The sequence below is a fragment of the Elephas maximus genome, chromosome 8 (genome assembly GCF_024166365.1).
Source record: "Elephas maximus indicus isolate mEleMax1 chromosome 8, mEleMax1 primary haplotype, whole genome shotgun sequence".
In the NCBI taxonomy this organism is placed as follows: Eukaryota; Metazoa; Chordata; class Mammalia; order Proboscidea; family Elephantidae; genus Elephas; species Elephas maximus.
Window position 1 is genome coordinate 94,063,397 of NC_064826.1, and position 21,732 is coordinate 94,085,128.

At 39.6% G+C, this 21,732-nt stretch overlaps 1 protein-coding gene across 10 annotated transcripts in view; it reads left to right on the forward strand.

Moving 5' to 3' along the window:
- Positions 1-20,655, forward strand: part of AVL9 (AVL9 cell migration associated) — a 57,285-nt gene extending 36,630 nt beyond the window's left edge. For 2 of the 10 annotated variants that reach the window (XM_049894063.1, XM_049894062.1), the window contains exons 9-16: positions 552-621; positions 941-1,479; positions 4,236-4,370; positions 5,534-5,753; positions 8,206-8,323; positions 12,114-12,167; positions 12,681-12,769; positions 15,381-20,655. In XM_049894063.1, the coding sequence (XP_049750020.1) occupies positions 552-621; positions 941-1,479; positions 4,236-4,370; positions 5,534-5,753; positions 8,206-8,323; positions 12,114-12,167; positions 12,681-12,769; positions 15,381-15,496 (1,341 nt within the window). In that variant the 3' untranslated portion in view covers positions 15,497-20,655. Of the gene's footprint in view, positions 1-551; positions 622-940; positions 1,480-4,235; positions 4,371-5,533; positions 5,754-7,368; positions 7,685-7,980; positions 8,324-12,113; positions 12,168-12,680; positions 12,770-15,380 lie in introns of those variants that run through there. The other 8 variants (XR_007518457.1, XR_007518458.1, XR_007518460.1 and 5 more) reach the window with 8 other exon arrangements.
- Positions 20,656-21,732: the final 1,077 nt, after the last annotated feature.

The window sequence follows — 21,732 nt, forward strand, 5'->3', positions numbered from 1 at the left end:
TGGCTGTATGTATATATTCCCCCTCCCCTCTGTGAATCATAATAATTTGAAAGTAATTGGCAAACATCATATTTCACCCCTAAATATTTTAGGATCTGTTTCTTAAGAATAAGGGTTTATTTCTACATAACCAAAATATTTCACATTTAAGAATTTAACATCGGCAGAATAAATGATATCTGATATAGAGTCCACTTCCAAATCTCCCCAGATGACAAAATGATGTCCTTTATAGCTGGTTGTTGTTCAGTCTGGGATGCAATCAAGAATCATGCATTGCATCATTAGGTAACCTGTGGGATGATAGATTTGATATCACATGAGAATATCCCATTTCCCAGCAACTTTTCACAATAGTTTTAGCATCCATTGATAATATTTTCCTGAATCAATTGTTTATTACATTGGTGGACACCAAATGGTGATTTTTGAATTCTATCATTTCTTCTACATTTACTGTCAATCTTCTATAAAAAAGAGCATCCCTCCCCCCCCCTTTTTTTAGTATCATTATGAATTTTCTAATTTAATTTTGATTGACTCCATTTCAGGTTCTCTTTTACATTTCTCCAGTAAATAAATTGGTGGGTGCACTGATGACTGTGTTATCCCTTTTTCCAGGTAAGAGAGTAGCAATATCTACTCTTTCTTCTGTTTTAACTTGTACCGGAACTTTCAGTGATAAGAATTTTTATGGGTAAACCCACCAGGGTTAACATTTCTATTTTAATATGACATTTTCTTTTTGGTAGTAGGTTTCTCTCTTTTATTTGGGTTTTTCTTTCTCTCTTTTTTTTTAATAAATTAAAATGTAGGCATGTGTAGCTTATTGAATTTTTTATGGAAGAGTTCAACTAATATAAAATGAAATATACTGCTGTTATTTTCTTCTATATTTATCATTATAAGCCAAGGTCTTCTCCAATATTATATATTTTAGGCATGATTGAACATGGTCTCATTGACTGTTCTCAGTATAGACCCCGAAAAAGTATGTCAGAAGATGCTGGGCTTCAGGAAACAAATCCTCCTGCAGATGACTTTGTTTCTGTGTCTGCACCTGACATGTCAAATAGCATCCCAGGAACTGTTAAGAAAACCATGACAGGAAATCGTGGAGGTGATGCTGTCATCAGGACCGAAGAACCTTTATTCCAAGTAGGAAGTGACAGCAGCAAAGGACCAGAACCCAATAACACCAATCAGTTTTTGAAGCCTCCTTCCCGCCCATCTCCAGAGTCTTCAGAAAGTGACTGGGAGACCTTGGATCCTAGCGTATTAGAGGACCCCAACTTGAAAGAAAGGGACCAGGTGGAGTCAGAACAAACAAACTTATTCTCAAAGGACTCTGTGCTTGCAGACAGTCCTCCAATTACTGTACAACCTCAAGCTAACACAGGGCAGGTGGTCCTGATACCAGGACTGATATCAGGTTTAGAAGAGGACCAGTATGGTATGCCCCTGGCCATCTTCACAAAGGTAAAGTTTAGTGTCCTTTACTTACTGAGCCCCATATAGAATATGACAGAGTCTTTTTAGAGTTTAACTTTTAGTGTTGAACACATTTTCACATCTGAAAATTTTTCTTAAAAGCTGTAATATACCACATTGCAGGTATAGTACCTTGGTATCTGTGACCATCTGTACAGCTATAGGGAATCAGTTCAGTGGTTTTTATTTGAAAGAATTTTGAAACTTACTAGATATGAGGAAACCTTGGTGGCTTAGTGGTTAAGAGCTACTGCTGCCAACCAAAAGGTCAGCAGTTTGAATCTACTGGCCACTCCTTAAAAACCGTGTGGGGTGGTTCTTTTCTGTCCTGTAGGGTCACTATGAGTCAGAATCAACTTGATGGCAACGGATTTGGGGTTTTTTTTGGCTTTTTAGTAGATATGAGGTCAGCGGTCAATATATTAGGCCTATTTTTAATTATTCTAATTTCTCTTTGAAAAGATGAATTGAGCAAGTCCGTAAGTCTTTATTTGCATCTAATAAATATATATTAAATACTACAATTCCAAAAGTACAGTTTAAAAAGAAAAAAGCTCTTAGATGTCTAACTTAAGTATTAGTAAACTTCATTTAGATATAATTTCGTGTTTTTGGTTCATTATTTCCTAAAAACAAATTTTTACTCTTTTTATGAAAAAATTATTTAAAATATATTTGTAATTTTTTAAAATAACTTAATTGCAACATAGTGAATCAAATAGAATCTTTGATCCAAGGTATTGTGTCTCCAGATACCATTTCTTAATGTGCAGTAACTCTTTAAAATAGTGAGATAGACTATCCAAGATATATTCTGGAAGTGACATTGTTTTAGTGAGCGTTGAAAAGAAAAATAAGCTGACTGGTTCCTTGAATCAGTTTTCAAATGAATAAATGGAAACAGATTTCTGCGTAATAAAATGAGTTTGCTTGAAATGGGTCTCCCAGCTCTCTAGCTTTTTAGGAAGGGGGGGAAAGGATGCTGAGAGGCAGGAAGTGGGACTTAGAGGCAGCCGAGGAGTAGGCTGCCCATGGGGTGAAGGAAAAGGAGTGGGCAAAACCAAAAGAAGTAGAACCAAAAATGAGAAAATGTAAAAGAGAACCTGAAATGGAGTCAATCAAAATTAAATTAGAAAATCCATAATGATACTAAAAAAAAGGGGGGGGAGGGATGCTCTTTTTTATAGAAGATTGACAGTAAATGTAGAAGAAATGATAGAATTCAAAAATCACCATTTGGTGTCCACCAATGTAATATTCTCTTATTACTATTTTTAGTATAAATCTTTTATATTGATTGGCAGTTCTTTGAGTGCCTTTACCAAGTAGAAGGATTCTCAGTCCTAGTTAGGGTGTGGGTGTCCTAGGGGGTCATGTGAACTTTGAAAGAGTATTCAATATTGTAATATTCTATGTTTGGAAACGGGGGTGGGGGACGTCTCTTGTTTTTAAACACAAAGCACACAAGGAACGGAGACTTGACCGTTGTGACTGAGTGTGGATGAGGAGCAGGCCTCCTTGAGCAGGGACACTTCTAGTGTTTAGTCACGGGCTGTGGGGGCCGTGGGTTGAGAAGCCCTATCCTGATCATCTCTTATGCGTAAACATAGATGTATTTTTGCTGCTTCTATTAGAGTTTTATAAAACAGCAAAAGACACTGTCAAGAATAATACCAAAGGGAGGAAAACATTATACCAAGTTGGTAGACCTGGATTCCTACTTTTGGGAGCCTTCCCTCACATATTAAGTATTTAACAACCACCTGTTAGGTACTAGGCACTGTCCCAGATACAGTGAAGGACATGAAGTCGCAAAAGGGATGTCACCTGCCCGCAGGTTGAGGTAAACAAGACATCATCCAGATAACTCCAATTCAGTGTTTAAAAAAAGAAGAGAAGTAAAAACATAAAATTGACACACAACTTGAGACTGAAAAGAAGTTCAAGGGCTCAGCAAGCCTGCCCTCCTGGCTTCACACACAGATTGCACCACTCATTGGAAATCTATTCTGATTTACAGTCGTTCAGCAGAAATTTCATATCCTTCTTCAGTGATTCATTCCTTTACTGTCAGGAAATAGGCTGCTTTTTGTACTCAACTGCCTGCTGCAGTTTGGCAATTGAACTACAATTTTCAGGGAAGTGCAGTTTTGAAATACAGTTCAAATAGTATGAATACATGACAATTGGCAATGCCGTTTTTGCTTTATTCATTCAGTAGCAATTACCTTGAACTATTGCATGAGTTTTAACTGCAGGTTAACCAAACGAATGCCTATGTAGTGCTTTGCTTTTCTCATAACAGTACTTTGGTGTTCGTGTGCAGATGCATGTGTTTTACAATTTTACTGAAAGAACTAACAGCTTTCTACTAAACAACATACTTTTTAATGCGCTCAATAATACCTCATTTCCTAAATGAAGAAGTTCAAGCCATTAGTTCCTGTGGAGGCTTTTACATTGAACTGAGAACAAAGTGACCAAGTCAGACAGCCTTTGTGTTAAACCACCTGGCCAAGATGTGACCATTCATGGAGAAGAGAAACCATTAACTGGCCTTTTTGCAACCAAGGCCTGAGGTTCCCCTAGAATATTATTTCAGTGAGTCAGAGATTAGCTGCGTTAGGAGGCGGGGCAGGGGAGAAAGAATGGGAGTTTCTTGTTCTACTGTTAGCTTCTAGGCTTGAAGAGAGATAGCCATCCTTTTACTCTCCTAATATTTTTTGTACTCTTGTCATTCATAGGGCTATCTCTGTTTGCCTTATATGGCATTGCAGCAGCATCATCTTCTCTCTGATGTCGCCGTTCGGGGATTTGTTGCTGGAGCTACTAACATCCTTTTTCGACAACAGAAACATCTCAGTGATGCCATTGTGGAAGTACGTTTACGTGTGTGTGTGTGTGTGTGTGTGTGTGTGTGTGTGTGTGTTTGACACTGCTGGTCCTTCTTTTCCTTATCTAAATGCAGTTATGAGGGTATGGTATTAACACTAATAATGATAATAATCACTTACATATATGCTGGGCATTCTGAGCACTTTACATATGCCAACTAATGTAATTCTCGTAACAGCTCTGTGAGATAGGCACTGTTACTGTCCACATTTTCACCTCCAGAAGCAAAGGAACAGAGAAGTTAAGTAACTTGTACAGGATCAAACAGATTCTAAGTGGAAGAACCAGGATTCAGACCCAGGCAATCTGGTTTTGCTGCAGTCTCACCATTAACATGTGTTTATTGTTTAAATAATGAAAATAGTTTTAGTCTATTTAATACCCATAAGAGTAAAGAAGCTGAGAATAAACAGTTGACATCTATATATAAGAAATTTAAATCATTTCTTATATTAAAGTAATTGTAAAAAAAAATCCAGCCACAATTTAGGCTTTTACAGTTACTGGCAGAAAGTACCAAAATATGCTTCCTCGGAAAATATTTATAGTATAATAAATGAAAAACCCAGAGTTTCAAAGCTATGTTGTATTGTTCCAGTTTTGAGGAAGAAATACATATGCCTTTCAAGACGGGAGGATATGGATGAGAGGACCACAGAGTTGCTTTGGCATTATTGGTTACATTCTGATTCTGAAGCTCATTGGAGGGTCGTGGCTATTTTATTATACTTCAAAACTAACCTGTAAGTTATTTTAGATAGATAGGTCTTTGGTGTAGCAAACATTACATAGTTTTAAAAATTAAAGGAATTATACTAATTGTTAACTGTTTATTTCTGGGTGTGGAAAGAGTGATTTTTATTATACATTTCTGTGTTTTCCAAAATGCTTATAATCAAGGCAAGTTACTGTTATATTTTCAATTATATATTGTGTGTGCATTTTCTAAAATCAAAATGAGCATTTTTAAAGCAGAGAAGCAAAAAAAGTGTAAAAACCTCTTTCTTTCTTAGACTCACCTTTTGAGAATGCTGTTATTCATATGTTTTTATTTCCAGCTGCAACTTCCCAGTAGTTACTCTTTAAAGTGTGGCATGGATATCTGCGTGAATGCCCAGACTCTGACTTATACCTGGGTACCCTCTAGGTAGAAGAAGCTCTGGTCCAGATCCATGATCCAGAACTCAGGAAGCTGCTTAACCCAACCACTGCAGACCTAAGGTTCGCAGACTACCTAGTGAGGCACGTGACTGAGAACCGTGATGACGTCTTTTTGGATGGCACAGGCTGGGAGGGAGGTGACGAGTGGATCCGGGCCCAGTTTGCAGTCTACATCCATGCACTGCTGGCTGCTACACTGCAGTTTGGTAAGAAACCACACAGCCTGCAGCCACCCTCTTTGTTAAAATTTTTCATTTTGTAACATTCCTGATGTTTTGAATTGCACAAGAAATACGTGTTCATTTGTAGAAAAAATTGCCTGTTGTTGCCTGAGACAGGAGTCCCTGGGTGGTGCAAATGGTTAAGCGCTCTTCTACTAGCCGAAGGGTTGGTTTGAACCCACCCAAAGGTGCCTCGGAAGATAGCCATTGAAAACCCTATGGAGCTGTTCTACTCTGCATACATGGGGTTGCGTGAGCCTGAGTGAACCTGACGGCAGCTAACAACAACATCGCCCCATACAGAGATAACAGTTCCTAGCATTTGGAGTGCTTTATATTCTTCCAAGCTTTTTTATGCATGTATTTTGGATTTTAGTTTTTGTTGTGTTTGTGGTGGTCCTTTTACAAAAACGGATCATAGTATACATGTTTTCACAAATTCTTCTTTCTTTATGATAGGATCATGAACACTTGTCAAGACAGTAAACAGAGACATTTGTCACGTTCACAGGGTGGTTTAGTATTCCACTGTATGGGAGGATATATCAGTATTTGGGGGCTACTTATAAAAATACTGCTCAGATGTTTTTAAGCTATGTAGTGGGAGGGAAAAAATAAATTTAAAAATTAAATGCAATTAAAAACCACAAGATATAGCGGGAGGGAAAAGAAATGTAAAAATTGAAAATCACAGGCTGAGTGATTAAACCTTCAAATTTATACCACAGTCTAAGAAATGTTGTTATTCTTATTAACTGGCTAAAAAGGGGAAGGTAAACATAGAATCGCCTGTTGATTAAGCCATCATTAGTGATGCGAAGCCTGGAATCCAAACTGAACTATCTCCTTTTCCTTAGAAAAGGTATAAAAAGAGAAAATGGAGCTCCGCAGTGAGCTTTCCCATCTTGTTAATTTCTACCTGGACATTGGCAAATATTTGGTAGATTTTTGTAGTCAGCCCCACCACTGCCGCCACCTCCTCCTCACAGGTTAGTTCTTCACATAGTGTATATAAAGTTAAACCCAGGCTTCAGGAGTCTTCCTCATTTATAAAGTAGAGCTAAGGAATGGTGCTCATTTGTTAATATTGTATTTCAGAAGGTCTGCCCTCTCTACAGCTAGAACAGCTGAGACAACAGATTCAATCCTCTATCCCAGAATCATTAATCTAGAAAGAAAACTCCACCAGCCATATAGATAGCTTCATGACTAATTAATTTGCCTTTAAAAAATATTTGCCCAGATAGCTGGTACCAGTGAACACTAATAGTAGCTAACATTTTTTGAACATTTAATATGTGCAAGGAACTGTTCTCAGCGTTTACATTTATTAGCTTATGTCATTCTCACCACAGTCCTAGAGCCAGACACCTTATTGTCTGCTTTTCACAGACAAGAAAATGAGACACAGAAAGGTTAAATAGCTTGCTGATCCGTCTGTTAAGAGGCTAAGCTGGGTTTTAGATCTGAGCAGTCCGTCTCAGGACCATGCTCTTCACCAGGTGAAAGAAGATACTCAGCCTAACCAACAACTGCTGGAGGAATATGTTCTAAAAAGAACTTCCTTATGCTACCCGTGGAACCTTCTCTTCCTTTATAGCTCCTTCTCTTCCTTTCCCAGCAACAAAAGGCACTCGCATTTCACCTTCAAAGCCAGCAACATGCAATTAGTGTGTGAAGCGATAGCCATTTGAATCAGTTCTCCAGACCTCTTCTGTTGCTTCAGGTGGGAGAAACGCTCTGCATTGAAGCTTTCCCATGATATAATAAAGTTGAAAAGTTTTAAATATTAAATATGAAAATACCTGTTATTATTTTAGGTATTTTGTCAGTGAAATGCATGGAAACTCAAGAATGAAACACCAGTGAGACGAAGTCCAAAGAAGAGAAAATAGTGGCTAAAAGAACCATTTCATGTATTCATTCTTCATCTTTTTTCTTAGAAAAATGATATTTGTGAAAAAGATAGATAACCTAATCGCCTACTTCATATGCATAAAAACCCAAACCTGTTGCCGTCAAGTCGATTTCGACTCACGGTGACTCCATATGTGTATGTATACATCAGTACATTTGCTCCCTGTGAAGCCTGTAGTTCTGGTTCACTACATAATGCTATCTTTATAACCTTGGTAAGGAGAAGATAGAAATATTTTGGAGTTACAAGGAACCTTAGAGAATATCTAGCTCAATCCTCTTATTTTCCGGTTAGGAAAATGAAGTTCTGAGTGCTTAAGTGACTTGCCAAAGGCCACATAGCTCCTTAACAGGATTTCTGGAACTAGACCCAAGTTTCCTGACATCTGGTAGGCTATCTCCCCGAAAACGCAGGGGGCTGGGGGGATAAAGCCATTCCTTTACCCTTTTTGGTTGTTAATTGTTACATCCCTGACTGGGTACAGTCTAGCTCAACTTCTTTCAAATATTTACTTGACAGATAATGAAAAGATACTATCGGACTACGGGACGACCTTTGTTACAGCTTGGAAGAACACACACAACTACAGGGTGTGGAACAGCAACAAGCACCCGGCACTTGCAGAAATAAATCCTAAGTAAGCACACCCTCTGAAGACTGAGACAATACATAGCATGGCTCGTTCACTAAGTGTGCCCCAATATACAGAAAATCATATCTTAGCCTTGATGATATTGTGAGTATCTTAAAGAATCTCCTTAGGTGGGTTATAAAAAGGCTCCCAAGTGTAAGAAACAGCTTGAAAACTGCTTCCCTATTCAGACTTATACAGAAAACAGGCATTATTAGAAGCACTAACATTTCTCTGGGCTCTGATGTAGTTCAGAGAGAAGGTCTCTTCTTTCCTTTTCCCGCTGAAAAAAGGTCAAACAAGATGGAAGCCTTGGGGAGAAGACCACTGGTGTAAAGCTGGGAGGTTATTTTAAAACATGAAATATGAAAAACTAAGTTAAAGTTGATATTTGAACACAGATAAGTGGTTAAACCTGTTTTTCACATCAAATTCTGAAATTCAGTAAAATTGAATACCTGCCACAACATTGAGTGTTAACTGAAGCTTTATCCCAAATAGGCATAAAAGATACTTAAATATGATCTGGATTGGAACTATTATGCAATAATAACATTTGTGTGTGAATAAAGGAGCCATGGTGGCACAGTGGTTAAGCGCTCAACTGCTAACCAAAAGGTTGGCGGTTCGAACCCACCAGGCGCTCCGTGGGAGAAAGATATGGCAGTCTGCCTCCATAAAGATTTATAGCCTTGGAACTGGCCCATAGGGTTTCCCAGGCTATGAATCTGAAAGGAAGACTGAAGAAGAATTGACGCCTTGGGATTATGGTGTTGGTGAAGAATATTGACTATACCAGGGACTGCCAGAAGAACGAACAAATCTGTCTTGGAAGAAGTACAGCCAGAGTGCTCCTTAAAAGCTAGAATGGCAGGACTTCTTCTCATGTAGCTAATGTGGACACGTTATGAGGAGGGACCAGTCCCTGAAGAAGGGCATCATGCTTGGTACAGTAGAAGGTCAGTGAAAAAGAGGAAGACCCTCAATGAGAAGGACTGACACAGTGTCTACAACGATGGGCTCAAGCATGGCAATGGTTTTGAGGATGGCACAGGACTGGGCAGTATTTGGTTCTGTTGTACATGGGGTCACTGTGAGTCAGAAAGGACTTGACTGCACCTAACAACAATCATCAGGGAAGCAGACTGCTGCATCTTTCTCCCATGACACAGCTGGTGGGTTTGAACCACAGACCTTGCTGTTAGCAGCCAAATGCTTAACCATTGTACCACCAGGGTTCCTTATCCTTAACCCTTATACTTGTGGATTTACAACACATTTTGGAGGGACACAACTCAGTCCCTAACAATCTGTCATAAAAAAAAAAATGACTGGATTCAACATAATCTTGTTGAATTTAGTCATCACACTGAATTACAACAGAAGCCTATACTGCCATTCAGATATAGTCAAAATTAAAAGGCAAAAACATTTCAATAGTATTAAATAAAGGAGTAGAAGTTCAGAACCTTCTCCCTCACTAACTACAAGGTCTGTATTCTAAAAGTGATGAAGGGAAGCATATGTGAGCTTGTTTGCCTAGGGGCACTCACGGGGGTTGGTGCTCTGCATTGCTGGACTTGGTCAAGTCAGTATCCAGTTGCTGCTTCCGGTGTCGTGCCTTTAACTTGAACCAGCTCTACAGATTTTAATGCAGGTCCATAACAGTCTTGGCTGGAGTGGGTCTTGAAAAGTTGTAAAATAATTCTTAGTAAAAATGTATAAATAAACTGAGGTTATGTAGGTTGAAGAGAAGGCTGAAGGAGGTCCTGTTAACTGAAATATATAGGTAGGGGCATTATGCAGATACGATAGCAAAGTGTCAACACTTTCACCCAACTAAAAACAAGAAACGGTAGTCTTCAGTTTCCAAGGGGTATAATTTAGAAATAATTCCAAACTAATCGTAAGATTTGAGAGCTATGGAACCCTTTCTTAAGTTCCTAAAAATTAGACAAGGCAGGCCTCTAACTTCCCTCAACAAGCAGGAGGCATATTTGATCCCTTAAATGCAGCCTTTCCAGGGTCACAGAGAATGACTAAGTGACCTCCAGTTCTTTCCGCCCTGTGATTCAGGAATCCAGAAGAAGAGAGTTACTGTTACACATACTTATTTTGACCCACAATGAGTGGTTTGTAGTCATTTGAAAAACCATAAATAGCATTTTGTAATAAATAGCTATAGATTTCACTGGGGCCTTTTTCTTTGTTAGACATGGCAGATCCCTGAGTATGAGATACGAATTTGGATATTTAATAACCCTGTTTTATAGAGTAACCTCGGTCAAGTCGCCTGGATTTTTAAAATATATTCTGCAGTGTACACACACCATTATCTGTGATGTGTTAACAGATCGTTCATAAACACCACGTCCCCCTGATCAGAATCAGAATGCAAGGACATGGAAAGTAGATAGTAAAAGATACATAAATAATAGTTTCATGGTGAGGAATTGATGTTTACTCTTACGTCACTGACTGGCCCGTGTCTCGGCTCTGCCCCCTTCCCTGCTGGTCCAGCTCTCAACTAGCAGCCTCAGGACAGTCCTGGACTGGCATCTCCGGGAGCAGAACTGCTCAGTGGGCAACCCCTACGTGGGTCTATCCAGGGCTGGTGAGCCAGGACCCTTAGCACCTCGGACAGGGCCCCTGTGCCGCCTCTGGACCTCTCACTCTCACTCTCAGCCGGGATTTCTTTAAGCATTTTTCAGCCCGGGGGGAAGCCTTTGTGAGCCTGTCTTCTCAGGGCTTCCTGAGGCTTAGACAGTGTCACCAGGTGATCCCTCTTAGTCAGCTTGGCCCTTTCTTATTGGTCTCAGGCGTGGACCTACCCTCAGAACCAGGACCAGAAGCCCAAATTGTTGACTGCAAAAGGTATCCCATAGCTCACACAAACACTTTTTCTCCCCTTTGTATAATGAAAGCAGGGCAGAAAGTATAATGTGCTTTCTTAAAAAACGAAGATAGTGCTATTTTTATTAAGGCCTACAGTTTTACTTATTTTCTAATAGAAAGTATGGGTTTTGCTGATCCATGCACAAATCTTTCCATGACCAGTAGCAAATATTTATAAGGCGACCAGGATACAGCCTAGATTTTGAAGCTTTGAATATACTGGAGAGCTTTTTTTTTCTTTTTTTACTTGTTGTGAAAATAGATACACCAAAACATTCGCCAGCACAACTTCTGCGTTTGTATTTCAGTCACATTGATTATATTTTTCTGTGCCACCATTATTGCTATCCTTTTCCAAGATACCCAGCCACCATTAATATAAACTCAATGCCCCAAACAAAAACTCCCCTTTCCCCTCCCTCACCCTTGGTGACCATTAATAATCTTTGGTTTCTGTGTATTTTCTTATTTCATGCAAGTGAGATCATATAATATTTGCCCTTTTGTGACTGACTGATTTCACTCAGCATAATGTTTTCAAGGTTCATCCATATTGTGGCATACATCAGAATGTACTAGAGAGCTTTTAAAAAAAAAACTGATGCCTGGGCCCCACCCCAGACCAATGAAATCAGAAAATTAGGGTAAGATGAACGGTGCCCCCTCCAAAAAAAAAAAAAAAACACTTGTATTACAGGTAAAAAAAACTATAAAGTTCAGAGAGGTTAAGTGATGTCATTTGGGTCCCAGAGCGCTAAGTGGAGACCCAGTGTTCTCATAGCAAGTTCGGCGCTACCATGGCTGTCACCCCGAGAGGCTTACTGATACTGCCTTGTGGTGGCTCTTGTGCAGCTTTTTTGGTGAAATTGTTCACGGCCTCAACTCAAACTCTCTCTTGCAGCCATCCATTTCAAGGCCAGTACTCGGTGTCAGACATGAAGTTAAGATTCTCACAGTGAGTATTTAGAGAAAATATTGGGAAAACTCTGGTGTCTGAATTTATGCCATGTGTTTCATTGCTAATTGGGAATTGTTTTTCTCCACTTGTTACACTTGTGCTTCAAATAGTAAGCAAATGTGTGCTTGGCATTCTCCAGCTCCGCAGTGTGTATGTTTAAGAGTGAAAACACTGCTGTTCCCTGGAGAATGGTGTGAACTAATAACAGAATTTGCCATTTTTTTCCTGGTGAAATGCTTTCAGCAAATCATATCTGTCAGGAAGAATTAACCAGACATCCTTAGGTCCTTATTTTTGGATCTGTTTTATGTTCTTTTAGAATTTTCTGAAGATTCACATGCTTTAAAAGTTGGTAAATTTATCCATGACCAATTGTGAATAATTTAGCTTCTTTTCTCAATAATTCTCATTTGGGATGGTTATAGAGTAGATACCAGGATTCAGATCCACTGTAGTGTGTGTGTGTGAAATTTTTTTAAATTGCACTTACCACTCATTTCCTTTTCTCAGTTCTGTTCAGAACAGCGAACGTGGCAAAAAAATTGGAAATGTCATGGTCACGACCAGCCGGAATGTTGTACAAACAGGAAAAGCTGTTGGTAAGGCATACCTTTAGCCAAGAGCAGACTGAAATCATAACGTGTCTATTTTCTATCTTTAATATGTAGTTGATAAAAACATAAACTAGTACAGATCAGGAGTCCTGGTGGTACAGTGGTTAAAGCTCTTGGTTTCTAACCAAAAAGATGGGTGGTTTGAACCCACTAGCCACTCTGCGGGAGAAAGATATGGCGGTCTGCTTCCATAAAAATGACAGCCTTGGAGACCCTGTGGGGCAGTTCTCCTCTGTCCTGTAGGGTCACTACTATGAGTCTGAATCAACTCAGGCCATGTGTTTGTGTGTGTGTGTGTAGACATCTGTGTATCACATCATAATATAAGGTGGTTGAAAACAGGTTTTTAAAGTTTTTGTCTGTCTTTAAAAAAATTCTTGTGACACCAGATAATATAAAAGTTCAGCAAATTTTACCACATCTAACAGAGTGACAAACTGTTCTGATGGGTTCGCTGTTCTGTTGTCAGGACTAAAGCCTGACAACATTCCCTGAGCCCTTCTTTATAAACAGCAGTGACCCATAATAAACTGGGCATTAGGAGCTGCTGTCTCCTAAGGTAGTATCACAGGACAATGAAAGCCAGTGAAACCAACAGTTGGTGTTTTGAAAAGATCAACAATATTAATAAAACCTTTCTAGGCTCACTAAGAGAAACAGAGAGAAGACACAAATCACTAATATTGGGAATGAAAGGACCTATCACTATAGATGTTATAGAAATTAAAGGAATAATGTGAACAATTTAGTATGCCAACAGATTTGACAGCCTAGGTGAGATATACTAATTAATTCCTGCAAAGACTCAAATTACCAAAACTGAGGCAAATGAGAAATAGGAAATCTGAATAGCCCTGTATCTATTAAGTTCAAAATTAAAAACCTTACCACAAAGAAATCTCCAGGCCCAGATGGGTTACTTAGTAACTCTATCAGAGACTGAAGGGGAAGACATTATACTAATTTTACACAAACTCTTTCAGGAAATAGTGGATGAATAATACTCCCCCAATTCATTTAATGAAGCCAGTATTGCCTTGATGCCAAAGCCAGACAAATAGTAGTGTACTGTGTGTACTATGCCACATCTGTCTTTTTCACTTAGAATAATTTGAAGATTGGTTCATATCAATTAACAAAGAGATTTTCATTCTTTTTTATTTTTTAAACTTTTATTTTGATATAACTTAAAACTTAAACATCACATTAGTACAAGGAATTCCCAGTTAACCCAGATTCACCACTTGTTTACATTTTTCTCCATTTGCTTTGTCATACCAGTATATAAAAACAGTACCCACCATCTTCCTTAGCTCCTGAGAGAGGTTGATTAACCCTTACTGAAGGCAGTTCAGAAGCCCCAGAACTAGGTAATCTCTTTGTAGGGGTCTTCTTAGCTCTGACCATCTGTCTACCTAGAGAGCGACGGAGCAAAAGAACTCAACAGACTCATTTTAAAAGACAAACACAGAACACATAGCCCTATCACTAGGTTTATTTTATTCCAAGGGAATAAAATTTGGTATATAAGCATTTAATTCCATACAGTATTAATGCATTTGACTTATTTTGAATTCTCATTTTTTAATAGAAAAATCCCACTTCATTATAGGTATGTAAAGTCAAATGTTAATAAATTTTTAGTGATGTTCTTGCTGGTAATTAAATTCTAAGGACAGTTCTCCACACTCTCCTCCCGAAGAATGGGAGTAGATGATTCAACTTAAATAATTTCACTTCTGCATCAGTTTTGAGATAATGCTCTTTAAAACAAAATAGACCTGTATTCCCTAAACTCTTCTCTAAACAGTGGCTTAACGGATAAAGAATGTCTGCTTGAGCATGGTGTTCTTTTAAGAACTATCTGTATGGGATCAAACTGACAACAGCAACTTAAAAGATTAGATAAGAAACTGAGAGACAGTGAGTGTATGTCAGTGGGAGAGGAACAGCTCAGAAAAGGAGGGTGAGAACGGTCGCACAACTTGAAGAATGTCATCAGTGTCACTGAGCTGTACACATAGAAATAGTTGAATTGGCTCATGTTCTGCTGTGTATATTCTCAACAACACCACCAAAAATAGAATAAATTATAAAAAATAAAATGAAAAAAATAGGCCTAGGGTAGGTAGAACTCTCTCTGTATGTCTGTGTTGCATGTAACACAGTTTCAGATGAAAAAAACATGTTTTCCCAGAGTAGCCTCAGTACCCTTTCCTGTGTTTTCAACTATCAACTTGGCATTTAGGGTACAGAGAGCACATAGGACCTTTATAAGCTCTCCGAATGGTTCTGATGCACAGCCAGAGCGAGAACCACTGGCCTCGCCCTATGGGTGTTGAGAGGGCAGTTTGCTGAACACCTTCAGAATGCTAAGGAGAGTGGACTCTCGTGCCATGAAATTACCCAGTTTCCTATAAGACGTGTTCATGGAAAGGAATTATTTTGAAAATAGAAATTTAAATGATATTTTAATAACTGTTAACATACTGGCATGTTACAGCGAATTCACATTTATTACTGAGTATTGGTCTTTCCCTGTCTCTTAACAAAGTAAGACATTTTTCCTTTTGTTTTCCCCTCCTTTTCCATCCAGGCCAGTCAGTTGGAGGAGCTTTTTCCAGTGCAAAGACAGCCATGTCTTCGTGGCTGTCTACTTTCACCAACTCCACCCCTCAAAGTCTCACCGAGCTGCCCGATGGGAAGCCCTGAGCAAGGCGTCCGGAGGCTGCTGTTGCTTTCTTGGGTTGAAGTGTTCCCTGTTCATCTGCTGCTCCCACACTGCTCCTCGTCAGTGGCCACAGGTCCATGGCAGAGGACCCAGATGTCAATCTGTTTACACGAATGATTGCCCTCTGTCCAAATGAATGTGACAGGATGCTGGAAAATGAAATCACAACCATTGCAGGGACAGTTTCCAGGTTGGGGTTTAATTCGACTACTTTTATTTCAGTCTGAGCCTGATTAAAACACACAAGGAAATGAACCTGGTAATGAATTCTGAATTCTGATACTGTACGTTTGTTTACTTTAGAAAAGTTTGTACTAATGTAAATTTTGCTTTGTTTTGCTGTTTGAATATCCACATGGTCACTGTAATTTATATTTGCTAAAATTAAGTTATGTTACTATTTTAATTACTCTAAAGTTAGCCCTAAAATGTGCTTATGAGGTTAAGGGACCACAGAGCCCAGCCCCCTTTGCTGAGTTATATAAGATTTTGTTTGTTTGTTTGCTGCTCACAAAACACATTGATCAATTCACTTCCTCCCAGAAACGTGGAAGTCAGAGGTGGTAGCTCTGAGATTTTTAACTTGTTCTTTCCAAGTCCTTAAAAGCTAACAAGGAGGCATCAAGGAATGTTGCTGTGCTCTGTTTCTTTCCTAAGTATGCAAGTAGGTGTACAGAGACACAGCATAGTGACGGTTATGATGGTGTTCACAAGTTTAACATGAATGTGTGCATAGGGCAATATTCTAAAAGACCTATGTGTTAGTTTTGTCAACTCTAGTCATATCGTAATGTTTTACAAGCATTTTTTAATCCAAAGTTTGTGCCTTCTAGTTTCTTCTTTTGCATAGTTTTCCATTGGGTGTTTACAGACCTACAGGTTTTCTTGTCTTATTCTTCATAAAGTTTTTCAAGGCACTTGGCCTTGCTGCTTCCCTGACAGAAATTCCTCTGTAATCAGTCCCCACCTCCCTCTAAAAGTATTTATAAAAGAAAAGCAAGAGAATCCATAAATATGAAATAGAAACTGCATCTTAGCGCAAATTTAGAAAAGCAAGAGGAAAGAGAAGAAAACTGCAGCTTCACCTCAGCTCTCTCTGTCACCAAGGATATCTGGCTTCCTGCTAGACACATGCCCGTGTGTGCTGTCTGCTGGTGATGTTACACAGCTGGACCTCGTGTGCTGCCATGCTGAGCTCTCATGCACTTTTCCAGGGGACTTTGAATGGACGTTCTCAGGGAGTACTTACGGAGGACAAAGGATGCTTGAAGAATACATTGTGAGTAACATCTACCTATGCTATAAAGAGTGCTGTGAAAATGAGGGATCGAATTAAGAAGGACACTGATTATCCCCTATGAAATGTTTTTGTGAGTAACATCTACCTATGCTATAAAGAGTGCTGTGAAAATGAGGGATCGAATTAAGAAGGACACTGATTATCCCCTATGAAATGTTTTTGTGAGTAACATCTACCTATGCTATAAAGAGTGCTGTGAAAATGAGGGATCGAATTAAGAAGGACACTGATTATCCCCTATGAAATGTTTCTGTAAGAAACGTCTTCCTGGGGCTTGTGAAGTGGACACAGGGACATAATGTAAATATCCCTAAAATTTCCAGTTTGTGTTTTAACGCCCTGCAGCAAGTCTAAAAGCGTACTTCCATTTGCGCATAATAGCTCAAGAATTCAGTGATGATAAATGAACGGACTTAATGTGAGAACTCCATTAACTCCGCTTCTGCTGGGAAAGTTAACCTTCTCAGGAAATATTTGGAGAGGAGAAAGTAATACCAAGCAAAACTTTAAAAGGTATTTTAATCAGTGTTGCGCTGAAACTCTAAAGAATTCATCGTAGCATCTTGTTTCATGAGGCCACACTGTTAGTTGGTGTGTGGAAGTGTGTTAGCGTGCAGTTGCTGCCTTTCAACTCTCAGAAGCTCACAGTGCTAGGAGCACTGCGAGGGGTCAACAGCCGCCTGTGGGTTTGTCATGTTGTTTGTACTGTTTTATGGTTGCGTAAACTCCATCTCTCCCTCTCTGAAAGCAGTCCAACCCATACTTTGGAACCCTGCTGAAAAAAATAATTACATGAAGTTTAGCTACGGTTTAGGACCACTTGTTACCCATTTGAATATACACTTTAATTGAACTTTCTATTAATACTTCTGGAAACCCTGATGGTGTAGTGGTTAAGTGCTACGGCTGCTAACCAAAAGATCAGCAGTTCAAATCCACCAGGTGCTCCTTGGAAACTCTATGGGGCAGTTCTACTCTGTCCTGTAGGGTCTCTATGAGTCGGGATTGGCTTGAGGGAATGGGTTTTTGGTTTGATTATATTTCTAGTTAAGAGTTCACCTCTTAAAGTGATCCTTTAACTGACTTCCAACATAAGATGAGCATTTTGGAAGATAGAACTTTCATCATAGAAACAGCAAAAGGATCACACCTCTGTTTCCTTCAGGTTCTGGGAGCTGTTGGGAGTTTTCAGGAATGGTAGGCCATTACATTGTTGGCAAGGGCCCCCAGGGCAGCCAGCACAGTTGAAGGCAGGAAGCCTGTCCCTTGTCCTTGAACCAACACACTTCAGGCATAGGTTCCAGACTCCGGCTTAGTACCAGCCTAGAAGCAGTAGCTTCCCTGGCTTTGTGAGCCATCAGTACCGCCTTTGGACCATCTTCTGGCTGTATCACTGGGAAAGGTATGTGTTTTGGTGGCCATACTTGCTCCAGTGCTTCCCAAGGCTTTTGTATTTAAGAACTAAGTATTTGTAAACAGGACAGGCCTGAGGGAGCTAGGGTCAGCTAGCCTTCCCTCGGGGTGCCAGGCACACAGACTGCGTCTGTAGCGTGAGTGCTGTCCAGGTGACTTAAAAATGGTGTTTGGAAAAATACCTGTTTACTTTAATTTCTACTAGGCACTGTAGTGACAGTGACATAGGGAAGGAAGAGAGAATCAACACTACCAGGTGTCTTGGGCTAAATGAGTAGAAAAAAGTTGCACATCTGCTTAAGGTGTAGCTTTATTTTGCATTTGTGTTTAGCTCATGTAACCAGTATGAATAGTCTTGTTCAAAGTTCATTAGTGATACACTAGGCCCAGAGGCTTGAAACAATTCTTGTCTACTTTTTGCTTCAAGAAACACAGCAGCAATATACTTTTTCGGCAAGCCAGAGTATATGACCTGACTTCTCCGACCTTATCTTGTTTTCCAAGTTCTAGATTAAGCATTTAAATTTTTTTAGAAAGCCAAGGAGAAAGCAGATAAGGAAGGGAGAGGAAAACTGAGAGGATGTTGCAAGGCTGAGGAACAAAGCACTTAAAAGCTGAATGAAAATATTTTGAGAGCAGTATTTAATATGCTAAAGGTAATAAGAATTAGAAAGAAGTTTTAATTTTGCTAGTTTCAAGTTTTAAAATGAAACTACAACATTTTTTCCCTGACAGGCAGGTTTTACTTTTACTTGATATCTTCTGGAGAAGAGTTTTGTATAGGTTACCGCCAGTGGTACTTCTCTCTCCGGTGCTGGTGACAAGTTTGGGGGCACTCAGCTCTGCAAGGAGCTCATGACACTGACTGGTCCTGAGCCGCTTGAACCTTAACTGTTCAGCCTGTTGTCTGTCAGGGAGTTGGTTGGGACTCTTGGACTACATCACTATGGATTTCCTGGTCCTTTGGTCACAGGTGGCACTGGCATCTATGGCTTTTCCACCCAGGTCCTCGGTAGCCTTTAAACATGGCAGAGAAGACACCACCCGTATTTCTAGAAAATGATCGTCATTCCATGTAGCACAATGTGCTGCTAGGAGTTTTCTCCTTCCAGGTCTTTGGACTTCATAACAGTGGAATCATTTTTTCACAATTTTCAACATTCCATAAACATTTGTCGAGGACAAAGAAAAGGAATGAGGATCCTTATTCTTTTCATATAAATAACTTTGTACACATGACTTTCTGCTTACATTATGAAGAAACTAGCTCACTTGTATGGCAACTCCAAAATTGAAAGATTGTGCACGTATAAGGGTTTAGATATATTTTGTAAAACTCTAACGCATTTGTATTTCTGTGCTGTTCTGAAGTTTACCTTTTTATTTACATTAATTAAAGATATAGAAACTATATATTTAAATCATGTAAACGGGACACAATTTAGGGGTTTTTTTTCCCAATCTTATTTTTCATCAGCTTCTCAAACACACGTAGTATGCTGCTTAAATTTTGTGTGTGTGTGCAATATAAACATTTGAACATTTCAGTCAGGTACTGAGCCAGAAAAGGTAATTGAAGTTTTCAAAAAGCTTCTGTGCTTAGAAAACATTTTTTTTAATATGAATAATTTATAGCTGGAAAATAGGATCAAGACTTCTGTGTTTTGGGCTCCGTGGTCATTGATTCCTAAATTTAGGAAGTATTTGATTAGAGTTGGTTAAGGCATTTAACAGTTACAAAAATAGTTTAGATATTTGAGATTAAAGGCTTTCCACAAACCCTTTCTAAGAAAGTTTTCTAAGGAGGTTTAACTGTGACACATGTTTTGATCAGAAAAGTGGTTTCTCTCTGCTGTAGTAGTTTTACAATTTGTACTAGTTCTTTGTTTCTGTTGTCATTTGTTCAAAAAAAATGTTAAAATACAAATCACATCCAATCATACTGAATTATAAAACTTCTACTGTTTCTTTAATTTGAGAATAAAATTATCTTGTTTGTCCTGCATACAGTCGTACTTGACCTGTCTTTCTAGAAGTACTCTGCATATTGTCAGTGGGATTTCTGGCTGCTTCACAGTTGGACAGCAGTGCCAGCTTCATTTATTAAGCACCAGTGCTCATTTAATCTCCCATGTTGGCATGGCTTACAGGATGGTGGCATGGCTTACAGGATGGTGTCTCGGCTTTTAAGGTGGTGACCCCTGAGGAAGAATTACTGTGGGTGTGGGAGCCCACCAGGCTCTGGACTGCTAAGTGCTCGGTGCTGCACACAGTACAAGCAAACAGAGGTTGGTCCTGGGATCGTATCTTGTCACATGCTTCACTAACAGAAACTCCCAGGGCAGAGGACATAATCCTGAGCAGCCCATTTTCCTACCCGGACTGGTGCAGTGAGTTCAGGGGAGTTGGGCTGGTCAAGGGAGAAGACAGGTTGATGAGATGGCAGCATTGCACGACAAACTGTTTATTGGGGTTGGGGGAGGGGGGAACAGCAGGAGGTCTGCCAGAGGCAGACAGCCGTAGCCACCACAGTGGGAGGAGGTCGAGGAAACTCCCAGGGATGAGGAAAAGGGGGTGGGGCTTATACATGCTTGGGCCATGTCCTGCAGCCCTGCGGGGAGCAGCTGGTCAGAGAACTTCAGAGGACAACAGCAGCTCTTCGTCCTTGCAACTACAGGCTTTATCTATCTGTGGCCACCAGATGTTGGGCACCGTTTCACAGGGGTATGTAAAGCAGGCAGGCTCTAAGTGACTAAATATCTGTTTAAAACAGTTGAATGTGTTCCAATTTGAGTGTGGCATCAGTGGGCTCTTTTGGGGCTAGCAGGCCTCAGTTTGCTATAAAGAAGTAGACAACCTGGGGCTAATACACAAAGGCCATCTTTGGCTCAGTTGTATAACAACTGGTAGCCTTCAAAATAGCCCTTGACATTTCCGATGAAGATTCTTAGTACATTTTCATATTTATTTCCATGTACTGTGGTTTCCTTACAGCTAGCTAACCCTTTTTTGTTGTTCTATACAGTGGCTTTGTTAGAACCCTCCTCCATTGCTGGTGGGAATATAAAATGGTATAGCCATTGTGGAAAATGATTTGGGAGGAAAAATTAAACAGAATTACTGTATGACCCAGCAGCTCCACTCCTAAATATATACCAAAGAGACTTGAAAGCAGGGACACAAACACATACTTGTACACCAGTGTTAATTATAGCGTGAGTTACAGTAGATAAAAGGTGGAAGCAACACAAGTGCATCAACAGATGAATGGATAAACAAAATGTACATACGTACATGGGATACATACCAAAAAAACCCCAAAACCAAACCCATTGCCATCGAGTCAGTTCTGACTCATAGCAATCATATAGGACAGAGTAGAGCTGCCCCATAGGGTTTCCAAGGAGCAGCTGGTAGATTGAAACTGCCAACATTTTGGTTAGCAGCTAAATGGTTAACCACTGTGCTACCAGGGCTCCATACATACATACAATGGGGTATTTA